The 27,798-nt window shown below is 53.8% G+C and overlaps 1 protein-coding gene across 2 annotated transcripts in view; it reads left to right on the top strand.

The window, feature by feature from the left end:
• tyw5 (tRNA-yW synthesizing protein 5) overlaps positions 1 to 27,798 on the top strand; it is an 80,886-nt gene that overhangs the window by 6,000 nt on the left and 47,088 nt on the right. For both annotated transcript variants that reach the window (XM_041201614.1, XM_041201615.1), the window contains exon 2: positions 13,214 to 13,368. In XM_041201614.1, the coding sequence (XP_041057548.1) occupies positions 13,214 to 13,368 (155 nt within the window). The remainder of the gene's footprint in view (positions 1 to 13,213; positions 13,369 to 27,798) is intronic.

Here is a 27,798-nt window from a genome sequence, read left to right as displayed (position 1 = left end):
CACATGTGATTATTAGAGTAACATCCTTGAAATGTTACTAAAAACCAGCCTTACTTCAATTAATGCAAGCAGTGTTCTGAGAGAACTGGAGGAAATGTTTGTGACATTTGCCAGTCATCCTCTAGTGGATAATGGACCACAATTTGCATCAGAAAAATTTGCTGTATTTGCCAGGACGCGGGAATTTAAACAGGTGGTGTGTCCTCCCTCACTCCTGTCAACTAGCTGTAGTCCAGTGGCAAAGCCGAGAATGCCAGCAAGATCGTCAAGTGACTCTTCATGAAATGCAAGGAGTCTGGTCAGTCAGAGTTTCAGGCTGTATTAGATTGGCACAACACACCAAATGAAAGTATAGGTACAGACCTTATGCAAGACACGAAGTCCTATGGCTGGAACACCTCTCAGGAAGCCACTCTGGCCCTTATAGGCATGAAACCATGTCAGCAATATTACTACAACATGTGTGCTAAACCATTTCAAGAAGTAGACCCTAGTGAAACAGTGCAGATAGAGTTCCCTGGCCAGAGTATTTGGGAGTGTTTGTACATTCATAAGTATATGGGTCTCAGAATCTACAATGCATAATTTGGAGAGTTGTTATACCGCAGGAAACATTCACTGCTTTGTGCTGATAAATCACCTGTGAAAACATTCCTGAGATGAAGGTTTTTGTGAAACTCTGAAACAAGTGTAAAACCAGGTGTATAGTGTATCAATTTCAGTGCGTAGGGAAAGGTGTCAGTGGACTGCTCCTTTGCTGAGTATGGTGTCAGCATCAAGGTCACATGGTCACTTTCCTCTTTCAAACTCAGCACTGGCACCTGCAATTCTTGTAGGTCTGACATATTTTAGTTGGGTAATAAAATGTTGATCTCATGACTTTGACTCCCCTCGAAAGAGTTATTGACACAAAAACCAGTCAGCCCACAGCACTTGCAAAGAGGCATTTGCAAACCTTCAGGACCCCCAAAATTCAAACAGCAAATAGAACAGAGCTGCTGAAGTCCTTAAGGGTTGGAATGTGTGCCTCAGTCACAGTTTGGACAATCTTGCTTTACTAGATTACTTCTCTTGGAATTTCCAGAAGTCTTAAAATGGATCATATTAAGCTGATGTGAATGCATGGTTGTGTTATTTTATGCCCCGGTTAGCACAAAGACTATTTGGTGTATTTAGCACAATTGTTAGATATCTAAATTATATAATATCAAAATATGTTAACCTGCTGTCAGATTCTTCCTAATAACTGAAGCTTTATTTCTCTCAAACATATCTATCAGTCCCTTGCTGAAAGGGTTGAAGGGTTGTATTTGGTTTCAGTCATCTGGGCTTCTCTGATGAGGTACAGGTCACTAAGATTACCTATTTCCATAGACCACTTGTTGCCGAAGCCCTCATACATGTCTTTGTCATGTACTGAATTGAGTTTTCCAATGCTCTCCTGGCTGGTGTCTCATTCTCTGCTGTTTAGAAGCACAAGATCATCAGAACTCTTCTTCCTGTATCCTAATCCACGCTAAGTCTCACTCCCCCAACTCCCCTGTCCTCGCTGACCTACATTGGCTCCTGGTCCCCAACGCCTCCAATTTAAAAGTTCATTGTGTGCAAATCCATTTCTAGTCTCACTTTTCCCTATTTCTGTAACCTCCTTCAGCCCTACAACCCTTTTGAGAACCCCAATTTCTCTAGTCTCTTGTGCATCCTTCACTCTCTGTCTCACTATTGGAAGATGAATCATCTTAAGTCGAGGCCCCACATTTTGGAATTTCCTCCTTGAATCTTTCTGATTTGTCCACTTTTAAGGCTCTAACCAATATTCAATACAGGTTTAGCATAAGTTCCCTATTTTCAATTCTATCCTTCTAGAAATAAAACCTGGTGCATGGTTTGTCTTTTTTCTGGCTTTGCTATTCTTAGTCTTAAAAAAGAAAGATTTATAGACTGCCTTTCAAAACCATTGGATGTCTGAAAGTCCTTTACAGCAAATCAAGGACTGTTAAAGCGTAGCCACTGTTGTAATCTAGGAAATTTGGCCACCATTTGCAGGCAGCAAAACAGCAATGTGATAATGATCAGCACTGTAGTAGGGGACCAGAGAAGCACTGCACTCAGCTGCTGGGATTGAAGAAACAGTGAAAAACCAATAAACTGTGATGTCACAGGAAACTCTTAACTTGTTCGGTCAGTAAGTTCTTAGGGCAAGGACTTTATAAACAGCCGGGTTAGTTCACTATTTTGAGGAAAGGTCTATGATCACTTGAATAAGGTAATTGGTCATTGTACAGTTTTTTTATTATTGGCAAAATTTATTAGCAGTAATAAAGCTCATTGGGAGTTGTAGGGATTATAACTTATAAATTAACTAACTAAATTTAATTAATTAACATTTTATTGTGTTTAACTTAACTTTCAATTTTAGTGCAGTAAGTAAATAATTTGAGGCATGGCAGGGCTGCTCACACCCATCGAGTGCACATCCTGTGCCATGTGGAGACTCCAGGATGCTACCAATGTCCTGGACAACTACATGTGCAGAAAGTGCCACCAAACAGGGAAACCCAAGCCCGTATCTTGGAACTTGAGGAGCAGTTGATGTCACTGAGGTGCATTTGGGAGGATGAGAACTGCATAGATAGCATGTTTCAGGAGGTGGTCACCCTGCAGCTTAAGAAAGTGCAGGCAGAGAGGGACTGGTTGCCCGCCTGACAGACAAGAAAGGCGAGGCAGGTAGTGCAGCAGACCCCTGAGGACATCCCCCTTTCTAACAGATAATCAATTCTGAGAACCCAATGGGAGAGAGTTCCTTTGGAGAGACCAGCAAGAGTCATGGCCAGAGCACCATGGATAGCTCAGCTGTGCAGGCAGGAGGGAGGAGAAAAGACAGGACAGCAAAGTGGTAGGGAATTCGATAGTCAGGGGAACAGACGGGCGCTTCTGGGGAGGGAGGAGAAAAGACTGGATAGCGATAGTGGTAAGGAAGTCTATAGTCAGGGGAACAGACAGGCACTTCTGTTGCCGCAGACGTGATTCCAGGGTGTTATATTGCCTCTCTGGTGCAAAGGTTATGGATATCATGGAGCGGCTACAGAGTGTTCTGGAGGGTGAGGGTGCACAGCCAGAGGTCGTGTTCCACATTGGTACCAACAATATTGGTAGAAAAAGGGAGGAGGTCCTGCAGGCTGAGTTTGGGGAGTTAGGAAAGTGATTAGCGAGCAGGACCTCAAAGGTAGTTTCCTCCAGATTACTCTAAGGCCACGTGCTAGCGGGTATAGAAATAGGAGAATACGCCAGATGAATGTGTGGCTGGAGAGACGGTGCAAGTGGGAGGGCTTCAGATTCTGGGGCATTGAGACTGGTTCTGGGGAAAGTGGGATCTGTATAAGCCAGACAGTCTACACCTGAACAGGACTGGGACAAATGCCCTTGCACGGAGATTTGCTGATGTTGTTGGCAGGGGGATGGGAACCTGAGAGTTGATTCAGATAGGACAAATTCAGAGCTGGGAGCAGGAGACAGAAAATTAGTGAGTGACTCTGAAAGGCAGAACAAGCAAAGGTTAAAAAAGTGTACAGCACAGGAATTTGGAAATGTCAATTAGAAAGGCACAGATTAATTAGGCATAGTCAGCGTGGTTTTGTTAAGATTAAGTCATGTCTTACTAACTTAATTGAATTTTTTGAGGAAGTAACAAGGAGGATTGATGAGGGTAGTGCAGTGGATGTGGTCCACATGGATTCTCGTAAGGCATTTGACAAGGTCCCACATGGCAGACTGGTCAGAAAAGTAAAAGCCCATGGGATACAGGGGAATGTGAAGAGTTAGATCCAAAGTTGGCTCAGTGACAGGAAGCAAAGGGTAATGGTTGACGGATTTTTTTGCGAATGGAAAGTGGTTTCCAGTGGTATTCCACAGGGTTGTGTTGGGTCCCTTGCTGTTTGTGGTATATATTAATGATTTGGACTTAAATGTGGGAGGCACGATTGGGAAATTTGCAGATTACTCAAAAATCTGCCATGTAGTTGATAGCTGTAGACTCCAGAATGATATCAATGGTTTGTTTGAGTGGCAGAAAAGTGGCAAGTGGAATTCAATCCAGTGAAGTGTGAGGATATGCATTTTTGGAGGGCAAACAAAGCAAAGGAATGCTCAATAAATGGGGGGATATTGAGATGTGTAGAGAAAGTGAACTTCCACAGGTCCCTGAAGGTGGCAGGACAGGTAAATAAGGTGGTAAAGAAGGCATATGGGTTGCTTTCACATATTGGATGCGGTATAGAATGCAAAAGCAGGAATGTAATGATGGAACTGTTTAAAACGCTGGTTAGACCACAGCTGGAACTTTGTGTATCGTTCTGGTTGCCACATTACAGGAAGGACATATTTGCTCTGGAGAGAGTACAGAAGAAATTTACAAGATTGTTGGCAGGGGTTGAAATTTGCAGCTATGAGGAAAGATTGGATAGGCTGCGGTTGTTTTACTTGGAACAGAGAAAGCTGAGAGGTGACTTGATTGAGGTGTACAAAATTATGAGGGGCCTAGATAGTGTAGACAGGAAAGATTTGTTTCCCCTAGCAGAGAGGTCAGTTACCAGGGGACACAGATTTAAGGTGATTTGCAGAAGGATCAGCGGGGATATTAGGAAAAACCTTTTCACCCAGAGGGTGGTAGATGTCTGGAATTCGCTGCCCAGATTGGTGGTTGAGGTTGAAATGCTCAAGTCACTTAAAAGGTACCTGGATCTGCAACTGAAGTGCTGTAACCTGCAAGGCTATGGACTAGGTGATGGAAGGTGGGATTAGAATGGGCAGCTAGTCTTTTTAGCCAGTGCAGACACAATGAGCTGAAAGGCCACTTTCTGTGCTGTAACATTTCTATGGTTGGGTTGTGTTGTGTTGACCAAGGCACCAGGTATAACTGCCCTGCTGTTCTTCAAAATAATACCACAGGATCTTTTACGTCCACCCGAAAGGGCCAAAGGGGCCTTGGTTTAATGTCTTATACAAAAGATAACACTTCTGACAATGTCGCAGTCCCTCAGTGCTTCACTGGAGTGGCAACCTTGATTTTTGTGCTTAAGCCCTGGAGTGGGACCTGCACCCGGAACCTTATGATTCAGAGGTGTGAGTGCTGCCAACTGAACCATAACCAACACAATTTCAATTCTACGTACAGCCTTCTGGAGGAGAAAATTCCAGATTTCAACTAGCCTTTGCAAATCGATGTGTTGATTCTACTTTAGAATTCAGAAACTGGCCTCAATTTACAAAATTAATTGCAATAAACTGCAAATGGCTTTACAGCGCATTGCATCAATTAACTTTACTAATAGAGGCTGGTAATGCTGCACTTGGTAGTGTACCTACCTCTTAGCCAGAAGCTCCAGGTCCGAGTCCCACCCTAGTACTTGATGGTCAAGAAAAGTGCATTCATAATGTGGCTAAACAAGGTGAGTATCAACCTGCAAATCATTGCAGCACACATCAAAAGCAGGCATTAAGAGCAGGAGAGATTCCTGGTCAGCATGTGTTGGAAAGAAAGTTGGAGCCTCAACCATCATCATCCATTGCTTCAGGCTACAACGTTCCTTCCTCTTTTGGCTTTTCCCGTGTTACATGTGGTCGCCAGAATGCTACATATCAACTGTCATCTTTTGGATTCGGCGGGTGGTTTTACAGCTGGATGTCCTTCCTGCCGCTAACCCTCATCTTTTATTCAGGCAGAGGACTGGCACCTATACATGCTGGCTTGTCTGCACCAGTGGTTAGGTTAGCCCCAGACTACAACATGCATGTAAAACTACAGGTTGCCTTAGCGGCTCAGACTCCCTGGGTGAACTGTAACACATCATCAAAGCTGCTGATAATTTAATGTTAATATCTGATTTCCGGGAGGGAATGCATTTGCGCATACGAGGGAAGATTTGAGGTAAGTACGTTGGGTAGGCTGTCAGTAAGAGGAACTGCAATACAAAGGAAAAATTGAATGTATTTATATTCATGCTGTTGGATAAGGGAGCCTTGTGTATCCCCAAGAAAAATAAACTATTCCTAATAAAGTGAAGCCTAAATGGGGAAAAGGGTTCTCTTTTTATTTGCCTTTGCATATTGTATACACAAATAAAAATGTAAAAAAGTTGAGAAGCAAGATATTTTATGATTGCCCAGATTCCTGTGCTTAATATTATTTGGAGTATTTCATATTAAACTATGAGATGACAAGTTGTGCTGGAAATAGACTTAAGAATCCAGCTTCTATTTATTAGATAAATTAAGAGTGTGGGCATCTTATCCACACATGAGCAAGACATTTGAATTAATAATTTTGCAATTAAAATACCAGGGGAATTAATATCCTTATTCAATTTTTGATAAAGTGGTATTAACAATGATGAGACATGAACATTTGAACCTGCTTCCCCAAGAGATGGAGCAAAGAAGTGCTCTTAATATTCACTCACTTATTGTGATGTATTAAGGTGGATAACTTGAAATCTCAGTGTCATTAGCTTTGCCTGTATTTGGAGAGATTGTTTGGGTCAGTGCCAACTTTCAGTCACTTTCTGCTCTTGATTAAGAATACTCTCGAAAGAAGGAAGTAGTTGTTATCAGAATGGTTTGTATCCAGCCTTTAAAATGCACTGTTTCACTTTGAAGGGAAGGCTAATGTCTGTTTAGTTGCATGATTCTGTGTTTATTTAATATTTCTTGTTTTGAGCAGCCCTCTTGTTTCACCTTGTTCTGTTTTTGTCTGATTATACTCTTATGAAGCTCTTTGGGACTTTAATTTAGGGATTTAAAGTCCTACTGAAATGCAAATAATTCTTTACAGCTTTTCCCTTTCGATGCACGGTTTTCATTACAGTGTTAATGTCAGAGCTTGGATCAGGCACTTTGCGTTCGTTGATCAGTGGGTTTATTTAAATTCTGTTTGTTTAATTTTATCTCCGTCTCAGTTACAAAATGTTGTACCGTGTTTGAAATATGGTTAAGTTCCCAAAAATATTTTCAAACAGAAGATGTTAAAGAAAGAAAGATTCGCTGAGCAATCTGTAGAACCTGTGCTCAATATTTAAGAACAGGTGCTGGCAAAAACTTCTTCATTTCATTCGGAGATTTTATATTCCTATCCATAGTAACATAGCAACATGCTATTGAGTTATTTCTGGATGCTATCACAATACTTATATTTATATAATACTTTAATGCATTGAAATATCTTAAACAGTGAATTTCATTGAAGTGTGGTGCTTTGTTGTGCATCTATTGACTTGTAGCACCACATGTGGTGGTAGGAAGATAGGCTGTTACTGGAAACTGATGAACACTTTCCACTGGTGGTACAGAAGGCTCTAAATAGTGGCAGAATGGCCACAATAATTTATGTTCAAGAGGAATAAATTAACCATCTCAAATATCCATAAAGTTTGATCTTCTCCATGTCCTTCTATAGGTAATGGAAACCACGATTTTCTGCAGTTTTATAATAAGCTGAGCAAAACAGGCCACTATCATAGTTAACATCACCGTGCACCACTTATCGTCCCTTTCCTGCTCCGCTGTCACATATAATGGGACCTTGTGTTAGACATGCCAGGTTGAATTAGATGGGAATCTTATTACTAGTTGTAAATCTGGTTCCTATGAGCTAGCCAGCACCCTGATGTAATTTTGAGGGAAAACCAGATGGAGCGTGGTCATTCATTCCTGCCTGGTCTTCTCTTTCTCTTGCAATCTGTCAGCTTTTAAAACCCAAGCCTGGCAATCGAACCATTACCAGTTTATTTTTTATTCTCAATGTATTTCAAACTCGGTGGCCTTAGTTTTTCTTCCCAGTTCCTTATTTTTTTAAAATCGGCCTTATCTTCCTGGAATTATTACAGAATGTTGATCAGTAGTTTCCAATAGCATCTTACAGTTGCAGATCCTAAGAAGTATGCCTGGTTAGCTGTTTTGCGCTAGATTTAGAAATTTGACAGTAAATGCAGGAAGGTTGCCTACTGATGACTGTGGAAAATAAATATACCAATTTCAGATTAATTGAAGGTCAGGTTTAGAATCATAGAGTAGTACAGCGCAGAAGGAGGCCATTTAGCCTACTGAGTCTGCACTGGCGCCTTCGAAGAGCAAGAGCAAGACAACTAGTCCCAATCTCCCACTCTTATCCCATCCCTGTAGTTTTATTTAGTGTAATAGTTTAACACTCATAAGCAATAATATCATTACAGAAATGTTAGTAGGGACATGAAAGATTCAAATTACAGATTGCATCAGCTATTTCTCACTAATATTTTTTCCACAACAAGGAAACAAATTGACCTTTAACAGAATTTAGCAAAATAAAAATGCACGCCTAAGGCTTGGAATTTAAAATGGCAAAATTTATAGTAAGAAATATGTTTTTCGAATGAACGTTATCAAGTCACATATTATTAAAATAGACATTTTTAACCAGAACTAAAAATAAAACTGATATTCCTTCATTATTAAAGTCAGGATTGAATCAGGGGATGAAGAGGCCAAGTCAAATCATCAATCCTCTAATTAAAGCAGGACTTTCTTTTTTCCTGTTGTCCTTAAATATTATAAGTCAATAGTCATAGCACCATGGCTGTTGAAATATGGTTTGTGCCTACTTTTGTCTTGGGAAAGCAAAGAGTTCTTTTTAAAGAAACCAAAATACTGCAAGTGTATGGTATTAACAAAAATGCGAGGACCTCCAGGACAAAGAAACGTGTTTGGTGTCAAGGTTACTTTTATTTCAATTCTGTAAATTATTCGAACTAGTTCCTGACCTGCTGTTCCTTTCACTGCATCAAGAAAAGAAGGGAGTGACAATTTATACATATTGGCAAATTAGGGACAGTGGATTGTGATTTCCTAAGCCATGTTTTCCAGTAAGTATCACTCCCAATTTAGGGCACCTGATTGTTTTAGGTGCAGATTACTCCATTATCCAATTGAATTTCAAAACCAAGGGCTGAATGATCAGCTTCATGTTCCTAATCAGTCCTCATTTCTTTTCATGATTTGCAGGAGAAAAGGAGGGTCTGCTTTTAAAAGTTTTTCAGTAAATAACTGCAAATATTTGAAAAAGAACATTGTAAAAGAGGATATGAAAAGGGCAATAGCTGTTTTGGAGAGTTGCAATGTAGCAAATGGCCTCCTACTCTGTGGTAAAATTTGATGCATCTATATTCTTGCCACATTGGTACCTGGCCTACATTTGGATGTCTTTGTTAAAGTTGTAAAAAACCTTCAAATTAACTTAAATGGATAGAAAATCACCTGCAGGCTTATTATTTTTGGACCAGTGCTCGCAATGCGTGGTACTTTTTGCTGAGAGTGCCTAATCGTGCAGTTAACCCATGACAGTGCCCACCCTGTGGTGCCTCATGAAAGGAACCATTCTTTATGTTTGAGCCCATATAGTGAGTTTCAAACATAGAAGGATCACACGCAAATTTAATACTCTTGCTATCTGAAATCTGTGTGCTTTTCAGCAGCAAGTCACTGGATAATGATCAGCAGAAGAAACTCTGGTTGATTTTATCCTCTCTATAAACTCAGAACAATGGGATTAGTTGTAGATCCATATGGCTGCTCTGGTTGATATAGTCTGACCTAAAAATGAGGTGTCAGCCTGGTGAAGCTATAACATAGGACTACTTGCCTGCCAAACAGCATAAGCTGCAAGTGATTGACAGAGCTAAGCGATCCCACAACCAATGGAGCAGATCTAAGCTCTGTAATCCTGACACACCCAGTCGTGAATGGTCATGGACAATTAAGCAACTCACGAGAGGAGGAAGCTCCACAAATATCCCCATCCTCAAAGATGGAGGAGCTCAGCATATCAGTGCAAAAGATAAGGCTGAAGCATTTGCTACAATCTTCAGCCAGAAGTGCCAAGTGGATGATCTATCTCGGCCTCCTCTGGAGGTCCCCAGCATCACAGATGCCAGTCTTCAGCCAATTCATTTCACTCCATGTGAAAACAAGAAATGGCTGAAGGCACTGGATACTACAAAGGCTGTGGGCCCTGACAATATTCCACGATAGTACTGAAGATTTGTGCTCTAGAACTTGCTGCGCCCATAGCCAAGATGTTCCAGTACAGCTGGCACCTACCTGGCTGTGTGGAAATTTGCCCAGATATGTCCTGTAGGACAAACCCAACCCGGCCAATTACCGCCCCATCAGTCTGCTCTCGATCATCAGTAAAGTAATGAAAGGACTCATCTACAGTGCTATCAAGCACACTTGCTTAGCAATAACTTGCTCACTAATGTCCAGTTTGGGTTCTTCTAGGGCCACTCAGTTCCTGACCTCATTACAGCATTGGTTCAAACATGGACAAAAGCGCTTAACTCCCGAGGTGAGGTGACAGTGACTGCCCTTGACATCAAGGCTGCATTTGACAGAATGTGGCATCAAGGAGCCCTAGCAAAACTGGATTCAATGGGAATCAGGGGGAAAAACTCTCCACTGGTTGGAGTCATTCCTAATATATAAGATGGTTGTGGTTGTTGGAGGTCAGTCATCTCAGTACCAAGACATCACTGCAGGAGTTCCTCAGGGTAATGTCCTCGGCCCAACCATCTTTGGCCGTTTCATCAATGATCTGCCTTCCATCATAAGGTCAGAAGTGGCGGTCGCTGATGATTGCACAATGTTCAGCACCATTCGCAGTTTCTCAAATACTGAAGCAGTCCATGTCCAAATGCAGCAAGACCTGGACAATATCCAGGCTTGGGCTGACAAGTGGCAAGTAACATTGGCGGCACACATGTGCCAAGCAATGACCATCTCCAACAAGTGAGGATCCAATCATCATTGATGTTCAATGGTATTACCACCACTGAATCCCCCACTATCACCATCTTGGGCGTTACCATTAACCAGAAACTGAACTGGACTAGCCATATTAATACTGTGGCTACAAGAGCAGGTCAGAGGCTAGGAATTCTGCGATGAGTAACTCGCCTCCTGACTCCACAAAGCCTGTCCACCATCTACAAGGCACAAGTCAGGAGTGTGATGGAATACTCCCCACTTGCCTGGATGAGTGCAACTCCTACAATACTCAAGAAGCTTGACATCGTCCAGGACAAAGTAGCCCACTTGATCGGCACCACATCTATAAACATTCACTCCCTCCACCACCGACAGATGGTAGCAGCATCTACAAGATGCACTGCAGGAGTTCACCAAGTCTCTTTCGACAACACCTTCCAAACCCATGACCATTACAATCTAGAAGGACAAGGGTAACAGATGGGAACACCACTTGGACCTTCCCCTCCAAGTCACTCACCATCCTGACTTGGAACTATATTGCCGTTCCTTCATTGTTGCTGGGTCAAAATCCTGGAACTCCCTTCCTAACAGCATTATGGGTGTACCTACACCACATGGACTGCAGTGGTTCAAGAAGGTAGCTCACCACCACCTTCTCAAGGGCAACCAGGGATGGGTAATAAATGCTGACCTAGCCAGTGAAGCCCACATCCCGTGAATGAATAAAAAAAAAACCCCAGAGTTTAGTAGTTCAGGGAGTTCACCAAGTAGTTTATTTTTTACAAAACATGTAACCACAGGTTAGGTGAATTGAAGCATTAATTTCTGAAACATTGAAATGAGCTGAAAAAATCAATGGGGCTCACTCATGTCTAGGATGTAATAGGTCTGTGCAGTCTTCAGTAAGAATGTAGATCCGCCGTACGTTTTGAGCCCGTTCACAGTTGAACGTGTAAAGGTTAGAAATAGAATGGGATTTTATATCTCTAGGATTCATTTTGATGAACTGCTGAAGCCAGATCAGGTTTTAAACAAACAAGGTAAGTCTACTTTGCTATGCCAGGCAAACACAAGAAATAGGGGTGCGAATAAGTCATTTGGCCCTTTGGCAAATTAGGCATGCTGCACCATTTGTTAAGATCATGGCTGATCTGACTGTGGCCTCGACTCCACTTTCCTGTCTGCCTCCCATAACCCTTGACTAAAGTGGGCTGATATGTGAGCAGGGCTTATGTGGGGCAGAATGTGAATGCTTGAGTTTAGGACAATCTGAAGTTTGTTAAAGACATGTGGGTGGCAAGGAGAGTATTAGAGAAGTCAGCCCAGAGGCAATGAAGGCATGAATAAGGATTTTGCAGCAGTACAGATAATGGGCAGAATCTTCAGCTCGGCAAGTGGGGGCAGGGCCCGCTCGCTGAGGCGCAAAATTACGTGGGGTGATGTCGGGCGTGCATCGCAACATTACTGTGTGTCATTTAGATTTCCAGATCGGTGGATGCGCACCAGAGTTGGCTGCGCACCCACCGAACTGTCAAAGGCCCTATTAAGGCCATTCAAAAACTAATTAAGGCAATCAGCTGAGCTGCCCGTCCAAATTTAAGGTTGGTGGGCAGGCAAGGAGCCCAGGCAGCCTTTGCATTTTTCATGGAACCTCATCCACGGGTGGGATGAGGCTTTATGAATGATTTAAAATTTTCAGGAAAATTACAGTTTCACATGAGGGGACATGTCATAAAAATTTTCTAGCCACTCTGTTACACTTTTTAGACTTAAAACTAATGGGTGCCTCAGGGAGATTTCTGTGCTTTTCTGCATGCATGCGCGAAAGAGCACACTCCTGACTCAGGCAACCCCTACCCCGCCTGCACAGGGAGCGCTCAGCGCTTTCAGGTGTGTGTCATGCTGGGCAGGCCTTAATTGGCCCGGCCACGTAAAATGGCGGCACAGACCCGATCGGGGACTCCGACCGGGCCCATGCCTGCTCCTGGCTGGCCTGCCTGGCGAGGAGAAAATTCTCCCCAATGTGTGGTGAGGCAAGCAATGCATCATGAAAATAAGTGATGAATAGTACATCAGGTTGTGGGGATTCATTCAGCCTTGGTTGGAGAAGGTATTCTGAAGATCCAAAACTCTGAGGAAGGCAATGGGAAATCAACTCAGCTATTCTTCCCTAGTAAATAACTCATGTATGTGAGACTAACCAGTCCTAGGGCAGAACGCAATGGAGGGCTGGAATAATGTAACCGAAAGCACTAGTTTTGATGGCTACATTTGTGAACACTTACCATAGTTATAAGTGCGTCTGCAAATTTAATAACACAAAATAGGTAACTATTAGAAAATAGTAAGTTTGGTTAATTAGTTTTTAGACATCAACTTGCATTTCCCATTATCTTTTTTTTCTCATAAACATTAGAGAAAACCTGCAGTTCTTAAAGGAATTCACCTAGGCACATGCACATCCAAATGGACAGTGGATTACCTGAGCACAACTGGAGGAAGTCAAGAGGTCAAGGTCCATGTTGCATCAGTACCACAGATGGATTTTATCCACAAAAATTTTATCTACAGGTAATTTAAAAAAGGAATGTTCTCATAGATTGCTTCTTTTTCTCTAGTGAGCACTACAACTAGTTTCATAATTAATTTTTATATTATTTAATGTAATTCATTGTGAGACTGTGTATAGAATTATGTCTTGCTATAATTCAGTATCTTTTTCTACTTATGTGTCTGCAACCAATGAATACTAGATTATAAAGGTTTTGAGTTTAGGTACTTTAGGTGGAGGCTACAAGATGAATCTCAGTGCCCCAACACACTGGGCTATGCAATGCAAAATTCCTAATATCAAACCATGCTACAATGGGGAAAAGCCAAGCAGAGACCAAGAGCTTCCTATGGAGGGAAGGTGTGGGAAACCAAGAAAGTCGGTCTTGCTGGATCACTCCCATGCTTCCTCTAGCCACTTTCAGAATCTTAGCTGGAGCTCAGGAGGAGGATTTTTTTTTATTCATTCACATGATGTGGGCTTCGCTGGCTAGGTAAGCATTTGTTGTCCATCCCCAATTGCCTTTGAGAAGGTGGTGGTGAGCTACCTTCTTGAACTGTTGCAATCCATGTGGTGTAGGTACACCCACAGTGCTGTTAGGGATGGAGCTCCAGGATTTTGACCCAGTGACAATGACGGAATGGTGATATATTTTTAAGTCAGGATGGTGAGTGGCTTGGCGGGGAATTTCCAGGTCATGGTGTTCCCATGTATCTACTGCCCTTGTCCTTCTAGATGTTAGTGGTTGTGGGTTTGGAAGGTGCTGTCTAAGGAGCCTTGGTGATTTTGTGCAGTGCATCTTCTAGAGGGTAGACACTGCTTCCACTGTGCATCTGTGGTGGAGGAAGTGAATGCTTGTGGATGGGGTGCCAATCAAGTGTGCTGCTTTGTCCTGGATGGTGTCAAGCTTCGAGTATTATTGGAGCTGCACTCATCCAGGCAAGCGGAGAGTATTCCATCACACTCCTAACGTGTGCCTTGTAGATTGTGGACAGGCTTTGGGGTGTCAGCAAGTAGGTTACTCGCCACAGGATTCCTAGTTTTTGACCTGCTCTTGTAGCCACAGTATTTATATGGCTAGTCCAGTTCAGTTTCTGGTCAATGGTAACCCCCAGGATGTTGATAATGGGAGATTCAGCGATGCTAATGCCATTGAATGTCAAGGGATGAAGGTTAGATTCTCTCCTGTTGGAGATGGTCATTGCCTGGCACTTGTGTGACGCACATGTTACTTGCCGCTTGTCAGTCCAAGCCATGATGTTGTCCAGGTCTTGCTGCATTTGGACATGGACTGCTTCAGTATCTGAGGAGTTACAAATTGTGCTGAATATTGTGCAATCATCAGCAAACGATCCCATGTATATGGGGTGTGCACTCTATTCTCTTGGTTGGGGAAGTTACACGACCAGGGCAAGCATTACAAAGGGAAACAAATAAAACAATATTTCTCAACTTAAAGCACATGACTCGCATAATTAAGATTATAAGTTGTTTAATACGGATTATAAATGATATAAAATATCTTATAGAAATAAAAATGTTGCTCTTTTTCGTACTAAAGTACACCACCACGAATTTTCTATGTTAAAATTCATTTTTTTCCCTATGTACGAGTATACTTCTGTCACCCTGAATTACAAAGCATTGTTCCTCATTGATAACTATCCCGTCCAGATTGAGATGGCCTGCAGTCGAGTAACCTGCTACCACTCACTGTTATGAAAACTAGCCATTCGGATGAGGTGTCAGGAAACTGCTGCTGCCTTTGAAACTCCATGGAGTCCTGTAATTCGTTGCTTAACATTGTAGTTGTATCCTTGAAAAGTGCATCTTTAAGTGAAACAAGTTCAAATGAACCAGATTTTCCCATTACAACCAAAGTAAATGCTGTAGTTAGGTTACATAGAGACTTTTATATTGGGAAAAAATTAAAACATACCCTGCAAGCAGAAATACTGTATATTCTTAAATTACCATATTTATAAATGATATTACTTTTAAAATAAATTTATAAGCATAAAAGAGATACACGAAATCTTTTTATTTTACTGCCTGCTCGCTGACCCTCTCTCCCGCTTGCTGACCCACTCTCGCGCTCGCCGGTGCCCGCCCGCCCTGACGTGCCTGTCACAGCTGCCGGTGCTCGCCGACTGCCCCCCCGCTCTTCCCCACACGAGCCTTTCCTGCTCGCTGCTACTGTGTCCTGAGTGTAGCGAGAGGGAGGAAATGAGTAAAAGGAGCTGCGAGTAGGGGAGAGAAGCGGAGAGCGGGAGGGCCGGGAAGGGAAGCGGAGAAGGTCGGGGAGGGAAGCGGTGAGCGAGAGGGCAGGGGAAGGAAGCGGAGAGCGGGAGGGCCGGGGAGGGAATCGGCGGGCGGGGGTGACGGGTAGGAAAGCGGAGCGTGGGATGGTCCGCGAGGGCAGCGGAGAGCGTGGCAGTTGGGGAGGGCAGCAAAGAGCGGGAGGGTCGGGGAGGGAAGCGAAGAGCAGGAGGGTCGGGGATGGAAGCAGCGGGCAGGAGGGTCGGGGATGGAAGCAGCAGGCAGGAGGCCCGAGGAGAGAAGCGGAGAGCCGTAGAGTACAGGGAGGGAAGCGGAGAGCGGGAGGGTCTGGGAGGGAAGCGGAGAGCGGGAGGCTCTGGAAGGGAAGCGGAAAGCGGGAGGGTCGGGGAGGGAAGCGGAGAGCGGGAGGGTCGGGGAGGGAAGCAAAGAGCAGGAGGGTCGGGGATGGAAGCAGCAGGCAGGAGGCCCGAGGAGGGAAGCGGAGAGCGGGAGTGTCGGGGAGGGAAGCGGAGAGCGGGAGGGAAGCGGAGAGCGGGAGGGTCGGGGAGGGAAGCGGAGAGCGGGAGGGTCGGGGAGGGAAGCAAAGAGCAGGAGGGTCGGGGATGGAAGCAGCAGGCAGGAGGCCCGAGGAGGGAAGCGGAGAGCGGGAGTGTCGGGGAGGGAAGCGGAGAGCGGGAGGGAAGCGGAGAGCGGGAGGGTCGGGGAGGGAAGCGGAGAGCGGGAGGGTCGGGGAGGGAAGCGGAGAGCGGGAGGGTCGGGGAGGGAAGCGGAGGGCGGGAGGGTCGGGGAGGGAAGCAGAGAGTCGTAGAGTACGGGGAGGGAAGCAGAGAGTCGTAGAGTACGGGGAGGGAAGCGGAGAGTGGGAGGGTCTGGGAGGGAAGCGGAGAGCGGGAGGGTCGGGGAGGGAAGCGGAGAGCGGGAGGGTCGGGGAGGGAAGCGGAGAGCGGGAGGGTCGGGGAGGGAAGCGGAGAGTCGTAGAGTACGGGGAGGGAAGCGGAGAGCGGGAGGGTCTGGGAGGGAAGCGGAGAGCGGGAGGGTCGTGGAGGGAAGCGGAGAGCGGGAGGATCGGGGAGGGTAGTTGAGGGCGGGAGGGTCGGGGAGGGAAGCGGAGAGCGGGAGGGTCGGGGAGGGAAGCGGAGAGCGGGAGGGTCGGGGAGGGAAGCGGAGAGCGGGTGGGTCGGGGAGGAAAGCGGCAGGCGGGAGGGTTGGGGAGGGAAGCGGAGGGCGGGAGGGTCAGAGAGGGTAGTTGAGGGCGGGAGAGTCGGGGAGGGAAGCGAAAGGCGGGAGGGCCTTCAGGGAAGCTAAGAGTGGGAGGTTCGGGGAGGGGAGCGGAGAGCAGGATTGTCGGCGAGGGCAGCAGAGCGCCGGAGGCTCGGTGAGGCAGCGAAGAGCAGGAGTGCTGGGGATGGAAGCCGAGAGCGGGAGGGGCAGGGATGGAAGCCGAGAATGGGAGGGGCGGGGAGGGAAGCGGACGGCGGGATGGCCGGGGAGGGAAGCGGAAGGCGGGTGGGCCTTCAGGGAAGCTGAGAGCGGGAGGGTCGGGGAGGGTAGCTGAGAGCGGGAGGGTCGGGGAGGGTAGCTGAGAGCGGGAGGGTCGGGGAGGGTGGCTGAGAGCGGGAGGGTCGGGGAGGGTAGCTGAGAGCGGGAGGGTCGGGGAGGGTAGCTGAGAGCGGGAGGGTCGGGGAGGGTAGCTGAGAGCGGGAGGGTCGGGGAGGGTAGCTGAGAGCGGGAGGGTCGGGGAGGGTAGCTGAGAGCGGGAGGATCGGGGAGGGTAGCTGAGAGCGGGAGGATCGGGGAGGGTAGCTGAGAGCGGGACGGTCGGGGAGGGAAGCTGAGAGCGGGAGGGTCAGGGAGGAAAGCGGAGTGCGTGAGGGTCGGGGAGGGTAGTTGAGGGTCAGGGAGGGAAGCAGAGAGCGGGAGGACCGGCATGGGGAGCGGAGAGCGGGATTGTTGGCGAGGGCAGCAGAGCGCCGGAGGCGCGGTGAGGCAGCGGAGAGCAGGAGTGTCGGGGAGGGAAGTTGAGAGCGGGAGAGTCGGGGAGGGAAGCGAAGAGCGGGAGGGGAGGGGAGGCAAGCGGAGAGCGGGAGGGGAGGGGAGGGAAGCGGACGGCGGGATGGCCAGGGAGGGAACCGGAGAGCGGGAGGGTCGGGGAGGGAATCGGACGGCGGGAGTGTCAGGGAGGGAAGCGGAGAGCGGGAGAGCCGGGGAGGGAAGCGGAGAGCGGGAGGGTCGGGGATGGAAGCAGCAGGCAGGAGGCCTGAGGAGGGAAGCGGAGAGCCCTAGAGTACAGGGAGGGAAGTGGAGAGCGGGAGGGTCTGGGAGGGAAGTGGAGAGCGGGAGGGTCGGGGAGGGAAGTGGAGAGCGGGAGGGTCGGGGAGGGAAGTGGAGAGCGGGAGGGTCTGGGAGGGAAGCGGGGAGCGGGAGTGTCGGGGAGGGAAGCGGCAGGCGTGAGGGCCGGGGAGGGAAGCGGTGAGCGGGAGGGTCGGGGAGGGAAGCGGAGTGCGGGAGGGTCGGGGAGGGAAGCGGAGGGTGGGAGGGTCAGAGAGGGTAGTTGAGGGCGGGAGGGTCGGGGAGGGAAGCGGAGAGCGGGAGGGTCGGGGAGGGAAGCGGAGAGCGGGAGGGTCGGGGAGGGAAGCGGAGAGCGGGAGGGTCGGGGAGGGAAGCAGAGAGCGGGAGGGTCGGGGAGGGAAGCGGAGAGCAGGAGGGTCGTGGAGGGAAGCGGCAGGCGTGAGGGCCGGGGAGGGAAGCGGAGAGCGGGAGGGTCGGGGAGGGAAGCGGAGAGCGGGAGGGTCGTGGAGGGAAGCGGCAGGCGTGAGGGTCGGGGAGGGAAGCGGCAGGCGTGAGGGTCTGGGAGGGAAGCGGCAGGCGTGAGGGTCTGGGAGGGAAGCGGCAGGCGTGAGGGTCGGGGAGGGAAGCAGAGAGCGGTAGGGTCGGGGAGGAGAGCGGGAGGGTCGGGGAGGGAAGCGGAAGGCGGGAGGGCCTTCAGGGAAGCTGAGAGTGGGAGGTTCGGGGAGGGAAGCGGAGGGCGGGATGGTCAGAGAGCGTAGTTGAGGGCGGGAGGGTTGGGGAGGGAAGCGGAAAGCGGAAGGACCGGCGAGGGGAGCGGAGAGCTGGATTGTCGGCGAGGGCAACATAGCGCCGGAGGCTCGGTGAGGCAGCGAAGAGCAGGAGAGTTGGGGATGGAAGCCGAGAGCGGGAGGGTCGGGGAGGGAAGCCGAGAACGAGAGGGGCGGGGAGGGAAGCGGACGACGGGATGGCCGGGGAGGGAAGCGGAAGGCGGGTGGGCCTTCAGGGAAGCTGAGAGCGGGAGGGTTGGGGAGGGTAGCTGAGAGCGGGAGGGTCGGGGAGGGTAGCTGAGAGCGGGAGGGTCGGGGAGGGTAGCTGAGAGCGGGAGGGTCGGGGAGGATAGCTGAAAGCGGGAGGGTCGGGGAGGATAGCTGAGGGCTGGAGTGTCAGGGAGGAAAGCGGAGTGCGTGAGGGTCGGGGAGGGTAGTTGAGTGTCGGGGAGGGAAGCAGAGAGCGGGAGGACCGGCAAGGGGAGCGGAAAGCGGGATTGTTGGCGAGGGCAGCAGAGCACTGGAGGCTTGGTGAGGCAGTGGAGAGCAGGAGTGTCGGGGAGGGAAGCCGAGAGCGGGAGAGTCGGGGAGGGAAGCGAAGAGCGGGAGGGGAGGGGAGGAAAGCGGACGGCGGGATGGCCGGGGAGGGAAGCGGAGAGCGGGAGGGCCGGGGGGGCAAGCGGAGAGCGGGAGGGGAGGGGAGGCAAGCAGAGAGCGGGAGGGCCGGGGAGGCAAGCGGAGAGCGGGAGGGTCGGGGAGGGAAGCGGACGGCGGGATGGCCGGGGAGGGAAGCGGAGAGCTGGAGGGTCGGGGAGGGAAGCGGAAGGCGGGAGGGCCGGGGAGGGAAGCGGCATGCGGGAGCGTCGGGGAGGGAAGTGGATAGCGGGAGGGTCGGGGAGGGAAGCGGAGAGCGGGAGGGTCGGGGATGGAAGCAGCAGGCAGGAGGCCCGAGGAGGGAAGCGGAGAGCCTTAGAGTACGGGGAGGGAAGTGGAGAGCGGGAGGGTCTGGGAGGGAAGTGGAGAGCGGGAGGGTCTGGGAGGGAAGTGGAGAGCGGGAGGGTCGGGGAGGGAAGCGGAGAGCGGGAGGATCGGGGAGCGAAGCGGCAGGCGTGAGGGCCTTCAGGGAAGCTGAGAGTGGGAGGTTCAGGGAGGGAAGCGGAGGGCGGGAGGGTCGGGGAGGGTAGCTGAGAGCGGGAGGGTCGGGGAGGGAAGCAGAGGGGGTGAGGGTCAGAGAGGGTAGTTGAGGGCGGGAGGGTCGGGGAAGGACGCGGAGAACGGCGAGGGAAGCGGAAGGCGGGTGGGCCTTCAGGGAGTCCGAGAGTGGGAGGTTCGGGGAGGGAAGCGGAGAGTGGGAGGATCGGGGAGGGTAGCTGAGAGCTGGAGTGTTGGGGAGGGAAGCGGATTGCGTGAGGGTTGGGAGGGAAACGGAAGGTGGGAGGGCCGGGGAGGGAAGCGGAGGGCGGGAGGGCCGGGGAGGGAAGCGGAGGGCGGGAGGGCCGGGGAGGGAAGTGGCGGCCAGGAGGGCCGGAGAGGGAAGCGGAGAGCGGGAGGGCCAGTGAGGGAAGCGGAAGGCGGGTGGGCCTTCAGGGAAGCTGAGAGTGGGAGGATCAGGGAGGGAAGCGGCGTGCGTGTGGGTCGGGGAGGGTAGTTGAGGGTGGGAGGGTCGGGGAGGGAAGCGGAGAGCGGGAGGACCAGAGAGGGAAGCAGAGAGCGGGAGGGCTGGGGATGGGAGCCGAGAGCGGGAGCGTCGGGGAGGGAAGCGGAGAGCGGGAGGGGAGCGGAGGGGAGGGAAGCGGACGGCGGGATGGCCGGGGAGCCAAGCAGAGAGCGGGAGTGCCGGGGAGGCGAGCGGGAGGGGAGGGGAGGGAAGCGGACGGCGGGATGGCTGGGGAGGGAGGCGGAGAGCGGGAGGGCCGGGGATGGAAGCGGCACGCAGGAGGGTCGGGGAGGGAAGCGGAGAGCGGGAGGGTCGGGGATGGAAGCAGCAGGCAGGAGGCCCGAGGAGGGAAGCGGAGAGCCCTAGAGTACGGGGAGGGAAGTGGAGAGCGGGAGGGTCTGGGAGGGAAGCGGAGAGCGGGAGGGTCGGGGAGGGAAGCGGAGAGCGGGAGGGTCGGGGAGGGAAGCGGAGAGCGGGAGGGTCGGGGAGGGAAGCGGAGAGCGGGAGGGTCGGGGAGGGAAGCGGAGAGCGGGAGGGTCGGGGAGGGAAGCGGAGAGCGGGAGGGTCGGGGAGGGAAGCGGAGATCGGGAGGGTCGGGGAGGGAAGCGGAGAGCGGGAGGATTGGGGAGCGAAGCGGCAGGCGTGAGGGCCTTCAGGGAAGCGGAGAGTGGGAGGTTCGGGCAGGGAAGCGGAGAGCGGGAGGGTCGGGGAGGGTAGCTGAGAGCGGGAGGGTCGGGGTGGGAAGCAGAGGGGGTGAGGGTCAGAGAGGGTAGTTGAGGGCGGGAGGGTCGGGGAGGGAAGCAGAAGGCGGGTGGGCCTTCAGGGAAGCTGAGAGTGGGAGGTTCGGGGAGGGAAGCGGAGAGCAGGAGGATCGGGGAGGGTAGCTGAGAGCGGGAGTGTTGGGGAGGGAAGCGGATTGCATGAGGGTCGGGAGGGAAACGGAAGGCGGGAGCGTCGGGGAGGAAAGTGGATAGCGGGAGGGTCGGGGAGGGAAGCGGAGAGCGGGAGGGTCGGGGATGGAAGCAGCAGGCAGGAGGCCCGAGGAGGGAAGCGAGGAGGGAAGCGGAGAGCCCTAGAGTACGGGGAGGGAAATGGAGAGCGGGAGGGTCTGGGAGGGAAGTGGAGAGCGGGATGGTCGGGGAGGGAAGCGGAGAGCGGGAGAGTCGGGGAGGGAAGCGGAGAGCGGGAGGGTCGGGGAGGGAAGCGGAGAGCGGGAGGGTCGGGGAGGGTAGCTGAGAGCGGGAGGGTCGGGGAGGGTAGCTGAGAGCAGGAGGGTCGGGGAGGGAAGCAGAGGGGGTGAGGGTCAGAGAGGGTAGTTGAGGGCGGGAGGGTCAGGGAAGGACGCGGAGAACGGAAAGACCGGTGAGGGGAGCGGAGAGCAGGATTGTCGGCGAGGGCAGCAGAGTGCCTGAGGCTCGGTGAGGCAGCTAAGAGCAGGAGTGTTGGGGAGGGAAGCCGAGAGCGGGAGGGGCGGGGATGGAAGCGGAGAGCGGGAGGATCTTCCCTCCCCGACCCTCCCGCTCTCCGCTTCCCTCCCAGACCCTCCCGCTCTCCGCTTTCCTCCTTGGGCCGCCTGCCCGCTGCTTCCATCCCCGACCCTCCTGCTCTACGCTTCCCTCCCCGACCCTCCCGCACTCCACTTCCCTCCATCCCCTCTCGCTCTCTGCTGCCCTCCCCAACTGTCACGCTCTCCGCTGCCCTCGCCGACCATCCCACGCTCCGCTTTCCTACTCGTCACCCCCGCCCGCCGATTCCCTCCCCTCCCCTCCCGCTCTCCGCTTCCCTCCCCGACCCTCCCGCTCTCCGCTTCCCTCCCCGACCCGGCGGGCGGGGGTGACGAGTAGGAAAGCGGAGAGCGGGAGGGTCTGGGAGGGAAGCGGAGAGCGGGAGGGTCGGGGAGGGAAGCGGAGAGCGGGAGGGTCGGGGATGGAAGCGGAGAGCGGGAGGGTCGGGGAGGGAAGCGGAGAGCGTGAGGGTCGGGGAGGGAAGCGGAGAGCGGGAGGGTCGGGGAGGGAAGCGGAGAGCGGGAGGGTCGGGGAGGGAAGCGGAGAGCGGGAGGGTCGGGGAGGGAAGCGGAGAGCGGGAGGGTCGGGGAGGGAAGCGGTGTGCGGGAGGGCCAGGAAGGGAATTGGAGGGCGGGAGGACCGGCGAGTGTCAGGGAGGGTAGCTGAGGGCGGGAGTGTCGGGGAGGGAAGCGCAGAGCGGGAGGGCCGGGGTGGGAAGCGGAATGCCAGAGGGCCGGGGAGGGAAGCGGAGAGGGTTGAGGAGGGAAGTGTCGGTTGGGGGGGTTGGGGTGGGAAGCGGAGAGCGAGAAGGTGCGGGAGGGAAGCGGAGAGGGCCGAGGAGTGAAGTGGGAGGGTCGGGGTGGGAATCGGAGAGCGGGAGGGCCGGGGAGGGAATCGGAGAGCGGGAGGGCCGGGGCGGGAAGCGGAGAGCAGGAGTGTCAGCGAGGGTAGCGGAGGGTGGCAGGGTTGGGGTGCGAAGCGCAGAGTCGGTGGGCCGGGGAGGGAAGTGGAGAGCGGGAGGACCGGCGAGGGTCGCGGAGAGCGGGAGTGTCGGGGAGGAAGCGGAGGTCTGGAGGGCTGGGGAAGGAAACGGAGAGCGGGAGGGCCGGGGACGGAAGTGGAGAGTGTCGAATAGGGAAGTGTCGTTCGGGGGGGTTGGGGTGGGAATCGGAGAGTGTGAAGGTGGGGGAGGGAAGTGGAGAGGACCGAGGAGTGAAGTGGGTGGGCGGGAGGGTCGGGGATGGAAGAGGAGAATGGGAAGGTCAGGGAGGAAAGCGGTGGGCGGGAGGCTCGGGCTGTGAAGTGGAGGGCGGGAGGGCTGGGGTGGGAAGCAGAGTGTGGGAGAGCCGGGGAGGGAAGCGGCGGGTGGGAGGGCCGGGGAGGGAATCGGAGAGCGGGAGGGTCGGGAAGGGAATTGGAGAGCGGGAGGGTCGGGAAGGGAATTGGAGAGCGGGAGGGCCGGGGAGGGAAGCGGAGAGCGGGAGGGCCGGGGAGGGAAGCGGAGAGCGGGAGGGCCGGGGAGGGAAGTGGAGGGTGGGAGGGCCAGGGAGGGAAGTGGAGAACGGGAGGACCGGGGAGGAAGCGGAGAGCGGGAGGGTCGGGAAGGGAATCGGAGAGCTGGAGGGCAGGGGAGGGAAGCGGAGGGTGGGAGGGCCGGGGAGGAAGCGGAGAACGGGAGGACCGCCGAGGGTAGCGGAGGATAGGAGGGTTGGGGAGGGAAGCGCAGAACGAGAGGTCCGGGGAGGGAAGCGGAGAGCGGGAGTGTCGGGGAGGAAGCGGAGGTCTGGAGGGCTGGGGAAGGAAACGGAGAGCGGGAGGGCCGGGGACGGAAGTGGAGAGTGTCGAATAGGGAAGTGTCGTTCGGGGGGGTTGGGGTGGGAATCGGAGAGCAGGAGGTCCGGGGAGGGAAGCGGAGAAGCAGGAGGTCCGGGGAGGGAAGCGGAGAGTGTTGAGGAGGGAAGTGTCAGTTGGGGTGGGAAGCGGAGAGTGGGAAGGTGGGGGAGGGAAGCGGAGAGGGTCGAGGAGTGAAGTGGGCTGGCGGGAGGGTCGGGCACGGAAGAGGAGAGCGGGAGGGTCGGGGAGGGAAACGGAGAGCAGGAGGGTCAGGGAGGGAAGCGGCGTGAAGGGGTGCTGGGTAGGAAAGCGGAGAGTGGGAGGGTCGGGGAGGGAAGCGGCGGGCGGGAGGCTCGGGGATAGAAGCGGAGCACTGGAGGGTCGGGGAGGGAAGCGGAGAGCTGGAGGGTGGGGGAGGGAAGCGGAGAGCTGGAGGGTCGGGGAGGGAAGCGGCGTGAAGGGGTGCCGGGTAGGAAAGCGGAGAGTGGGAGGGTCGGGGAGGGAAGCGGCAGGCGGGAGGCTCGGGGATAGAAGCGGAGCGCTGGAGGGTGGGGGAGGGAAGCGGAGAGCTGGAGGGTGGGGGAGGGAAGCGGAGAGCTGGAGGGTCGGGGAGGGAAGCGGAGAGCGGGAGGGTCAGGGATAGAAACGGAGCGCTGGAGGGTCGGGGAGGGAAGCGGAGAGCGGGAGGGTCAGGGATAGAAACGGAGCGCTGGAGGGTCGGGGAGGGAAGCGGAGAGCTGGAGGGTCGGGGAGGAAGCGGTGGGTGGGAGGGCCGGGGAGGGAAGCGGAGAGCGGGAGGGTCAGGGATAGAAGCGGAGCGCTGGAGGGTCGGGGAGGGAAGCGGAGCACTGGAGGGTCGGGGAGGGAAGCGGAGGTCTGGAGGGCCGGGGAGGGAAGCGGAGGTCTGGAGGGCCGGGGAGGGAAGCGGAGGGCGGGAGGGAATCGGAGGGCGGGAGGACTGGGGAGGTAAGCGGAGGGTGGGATGGTTGGGGAGGGAAGCTGAGGGCAGGAGTGTCGGGGAGGGAAGCGCAGAACGGGAGGGTCGGGGAGGAAACGCGAGCGGGAGGGTCGGGGACAGAAGAGGAGAACGGGAAGGTCGGGGAGGGAAGCGGCGGGCGGGAGGCTCGGGGAGGGAAGCGGAGGTCTAGAGGGCCGGGGAGGGAAGCGGAGGTCTGGAGGGCCGGGGGGGAAGCGGAGGTCTGGAGGGCCGGGGGGGAAGCGGAGGTCTGGAGGGCCGGGGAGGGAAGCGGAGGTCTGGAGGGCCGGGGAGGGAAGCGGAGGTCTGGAGGGCCGGGGGAGAAGCGGTGGGCGGGAGGGACGGGGAGTGTGGCGGGAGGAACGGGGAGGGAAGCGGAGAGCTGGAGGGTCGGGGAGAGAAGCGACATGTGGGTGGGTCGGGGAGGGAAGTGGAGAGCGGGAGGGAATCGGAGGGCGGGAGGGCTGGGGAGGTAAGCGGAGGGTGGGATGGTTGGGGAGGGAAGCTGAGGGCAGGAGTGTCGGGGAGGGAAGCGCAGAACGGGAGGGTTGGGGAGGAAACGCGAGCGGGAGGGACGGGGACGGAAGAGGAGAGCGCGAAGGTCGGGGAGGGAATCGGAGAGCGGGAAGGTCGGGGCGGGAAGCGGAGAGTGGGAGGGTCGGGGAGGGAACTGGCAGGTGGGAGGCTCAAGGAGGGAAGCAGAGAGTGGGAAGGTGGGGGAGGGAAGCGGAGAGTGTCGAGGAGTGAAGTGGACGGGCGAGAGGTTCGGGGACGGAAGAGGAGAACGGGAGGGTCGGGAAGGGAAACGTAGAGCGGGAGGGTCGGGGAGGGATGCGGAGAACGGGAGGGCCGGGGAGGGAATCGGAGAGCGGGCAGACCTTGTAGGGAAGTGGAGAGCGAGTGGGCCGGAGAGGGAAGCAGAGAGTGGGAGTGTCAGCGAGGGTAGTGGAGGGCGGCTGGGTCGGGGAGGGAAGCGCAGAGCTGGAGGGTCGGGGAGGGAAGCGGAGAGCGGGAGGACCGGCGAGGGTAGCGGAGAGCGGGAGTGTCGGGGAGGGAAGCGCAGAACGGGAGGGTCGGGGAGGAAGAGGAGAGCGGGAGGGCCGGCGAGGGAAGCGGAGAGTGTCGAGGAGGGAAGTGTCGTTCTGGGGGGTTGGGGTGGGAAGCGGAGAGCTGGAGGGTCGGAAAGGGAAGTGGAGGGCTGGAGGGTCGGGGAGGGAAACGGAGCGCGGGAGTGCCGGGGAGGGAAGAGGAGGGTGTCGAGGAGGGAAGTTTGTTCGGAGGGGTTATGGTGGGAATCAGAGTTGGAAGGTGGGGGAGGGAAGCGGAGAGTGTCGAGTGAAGTGGGCGGGCGAGAGGGTCAGGGACGGAAGAGGAGACCGGGTAGGTCGAGGAGGAAAGCGGTGGGCGGGAGGCTCAGTGAGGGAAGCGGATAGCGGGATGGTCGGGGAAGGAAACGTAGAGCGGGAGGGTCGGGTAGGGAAGCGGAGAACGGGAGGGAAGCAGAGGGCGTGAGTGTCGGGGAGGGACGCAGAGAACGGGAGGGCCGGGGAGGGAATCAGAGAGCGGGCAGGCCGTGTAGGGAAGTGGAGAACGGGAGGGCCGGAGAGGAAAGCGGAGAGTGGGAGTGTCAGCGAGGGTAGCGGAGGGCGGGAGGACCGGTGAGGGTAGCGGAGAGCGGGAGTGTCGGGGAGGGAAGCTGAGGGCGGGAGTATCGGGGAGGGAAGCTGAGGGCGGGAGTATCGGGGAGGGAAGCTGAGGGCGGGAGTGTCGGGGAGGGAAACGCAGAACGGGAGGGTCAGGGAGGAAGAGGAGAACGGGATACCGGGGAGGGAAGCGGAGAGCGGGAGGGCCGGGGAGTGAAGAGGAGAGCGGGAGGGACGGGGAGGGAAGCGGAGCGTGGGAGTGCCAGGGAGGGAAACGGAGAGGGTCGAGGAGTGAACTGGGCGGGTGGGAGGGTCGGGGAGGGAATCGGAGAGCGGGAGGGCCGGGGAGGGAAGCGACGGTTGGGAGGGTCGGGGAGGGAAGCTGAGAGGGTCAGGGAGGGAAGTGGTGCGTGGGTGGGTCGGTGAATTGGGTAGCAGGAACGGCTGCTCCAAAATGGCGCCGAACGGGTGAAGTGTAAATCCTGATGCCAATTGCGCATAGCAATCTCATTGTAACCATGATGCCAAACTGTACTGATGCTGAATGAGTCCGTTTAAAATAGGGACTTTCTGCATCAGCTAGCTAATTTCTTTCCTAGTTTCCTTAGTGCTGACTGCAGGGGCAGGAATTTTCGCTGAGCGTGTGGGCGCGCGCCCGACATGCTCGAGTGTAACATAGCACATGATGATGTTGGGCGAGTGTCCTGACGTCATTGTGCACTTGGGCGATATTTTGGTTGGCACGAGTCAGAGCTGCGCCCGTCATCAATTACAAGGCCAGTTAAGGTCATTAAAACAGCAGTTAAGGTAGGTTTTACGTTGCCTGTGCGATTTCGTGCTCGTTGCCACTGGCAAAACGGCCAGCTGGCATTTTGCAAATCCTCATCCACAGGTGGGATAAAAAGGATCAGCAGCATTGTCAGTGAGTAGTGAGGAGTTTTGGAGATTGTTTGCTTATTGGTGCTTGGCAGCTTCATCTCTGTTCAGAGCTTTATAGTTAGCATTTTCAGGCTTCATATGATGGCTCACTGGTGTCTCCCAGGTCCCTGGAGGATTCAGACCACGTGGAGCCTTTCAGGTATCAGCCTTCCTTTACCCTGGTAATGGAGATTGTGGTCTCTGCTGAAGGCACCTCCTCTGAGGAGGAAGAGAGGGCCAGAAGGAAGAGAAGGCCAGGTGTCCCAATGCAGCTTCCGGGGAGGGACCTGTGGGAGGAGAGGCACATGCACGGTACAGTCGACTACACACATGTGGCCATCAAGGCACCAGAGGGTCAGCCGGGGGCCTTCGTCAACAGGAATGGATTCCACTCCATGAACATGCAGATAGTGTGTGACCACAGGATGCAGATTCTGGAAGTCTGTGCAAGGTATCCTGGCAGCCCCCATACACTTACATCCTCAGACACTCCCAGGTGCCAAGGCTCTTCAGTGCTCCAGCCCGACTGGATGGATGGCTGCTGGGTGACAAGGGCTACCCGTTGAACAGGTGACTTATGAT

This window comes from Carcharodon carcharias, chromosome 12, assembly GCF_017639515.1.
Source record: "Carcharodon carcharias isolate sCarCar2 chromosome 12, sCarCar2.pri, whole genome shotgun sequence".
Classification (NCBI taxonomy): Eukaryota; Metazoa; Chordata; class Chondrichthyes; order Lamniformes; family Lamnidae; genus Carcharodon; species Carcharodon carcharias.
This window is presented reverse-complemented; position numbering and strand designations above follow the sequence as displayed.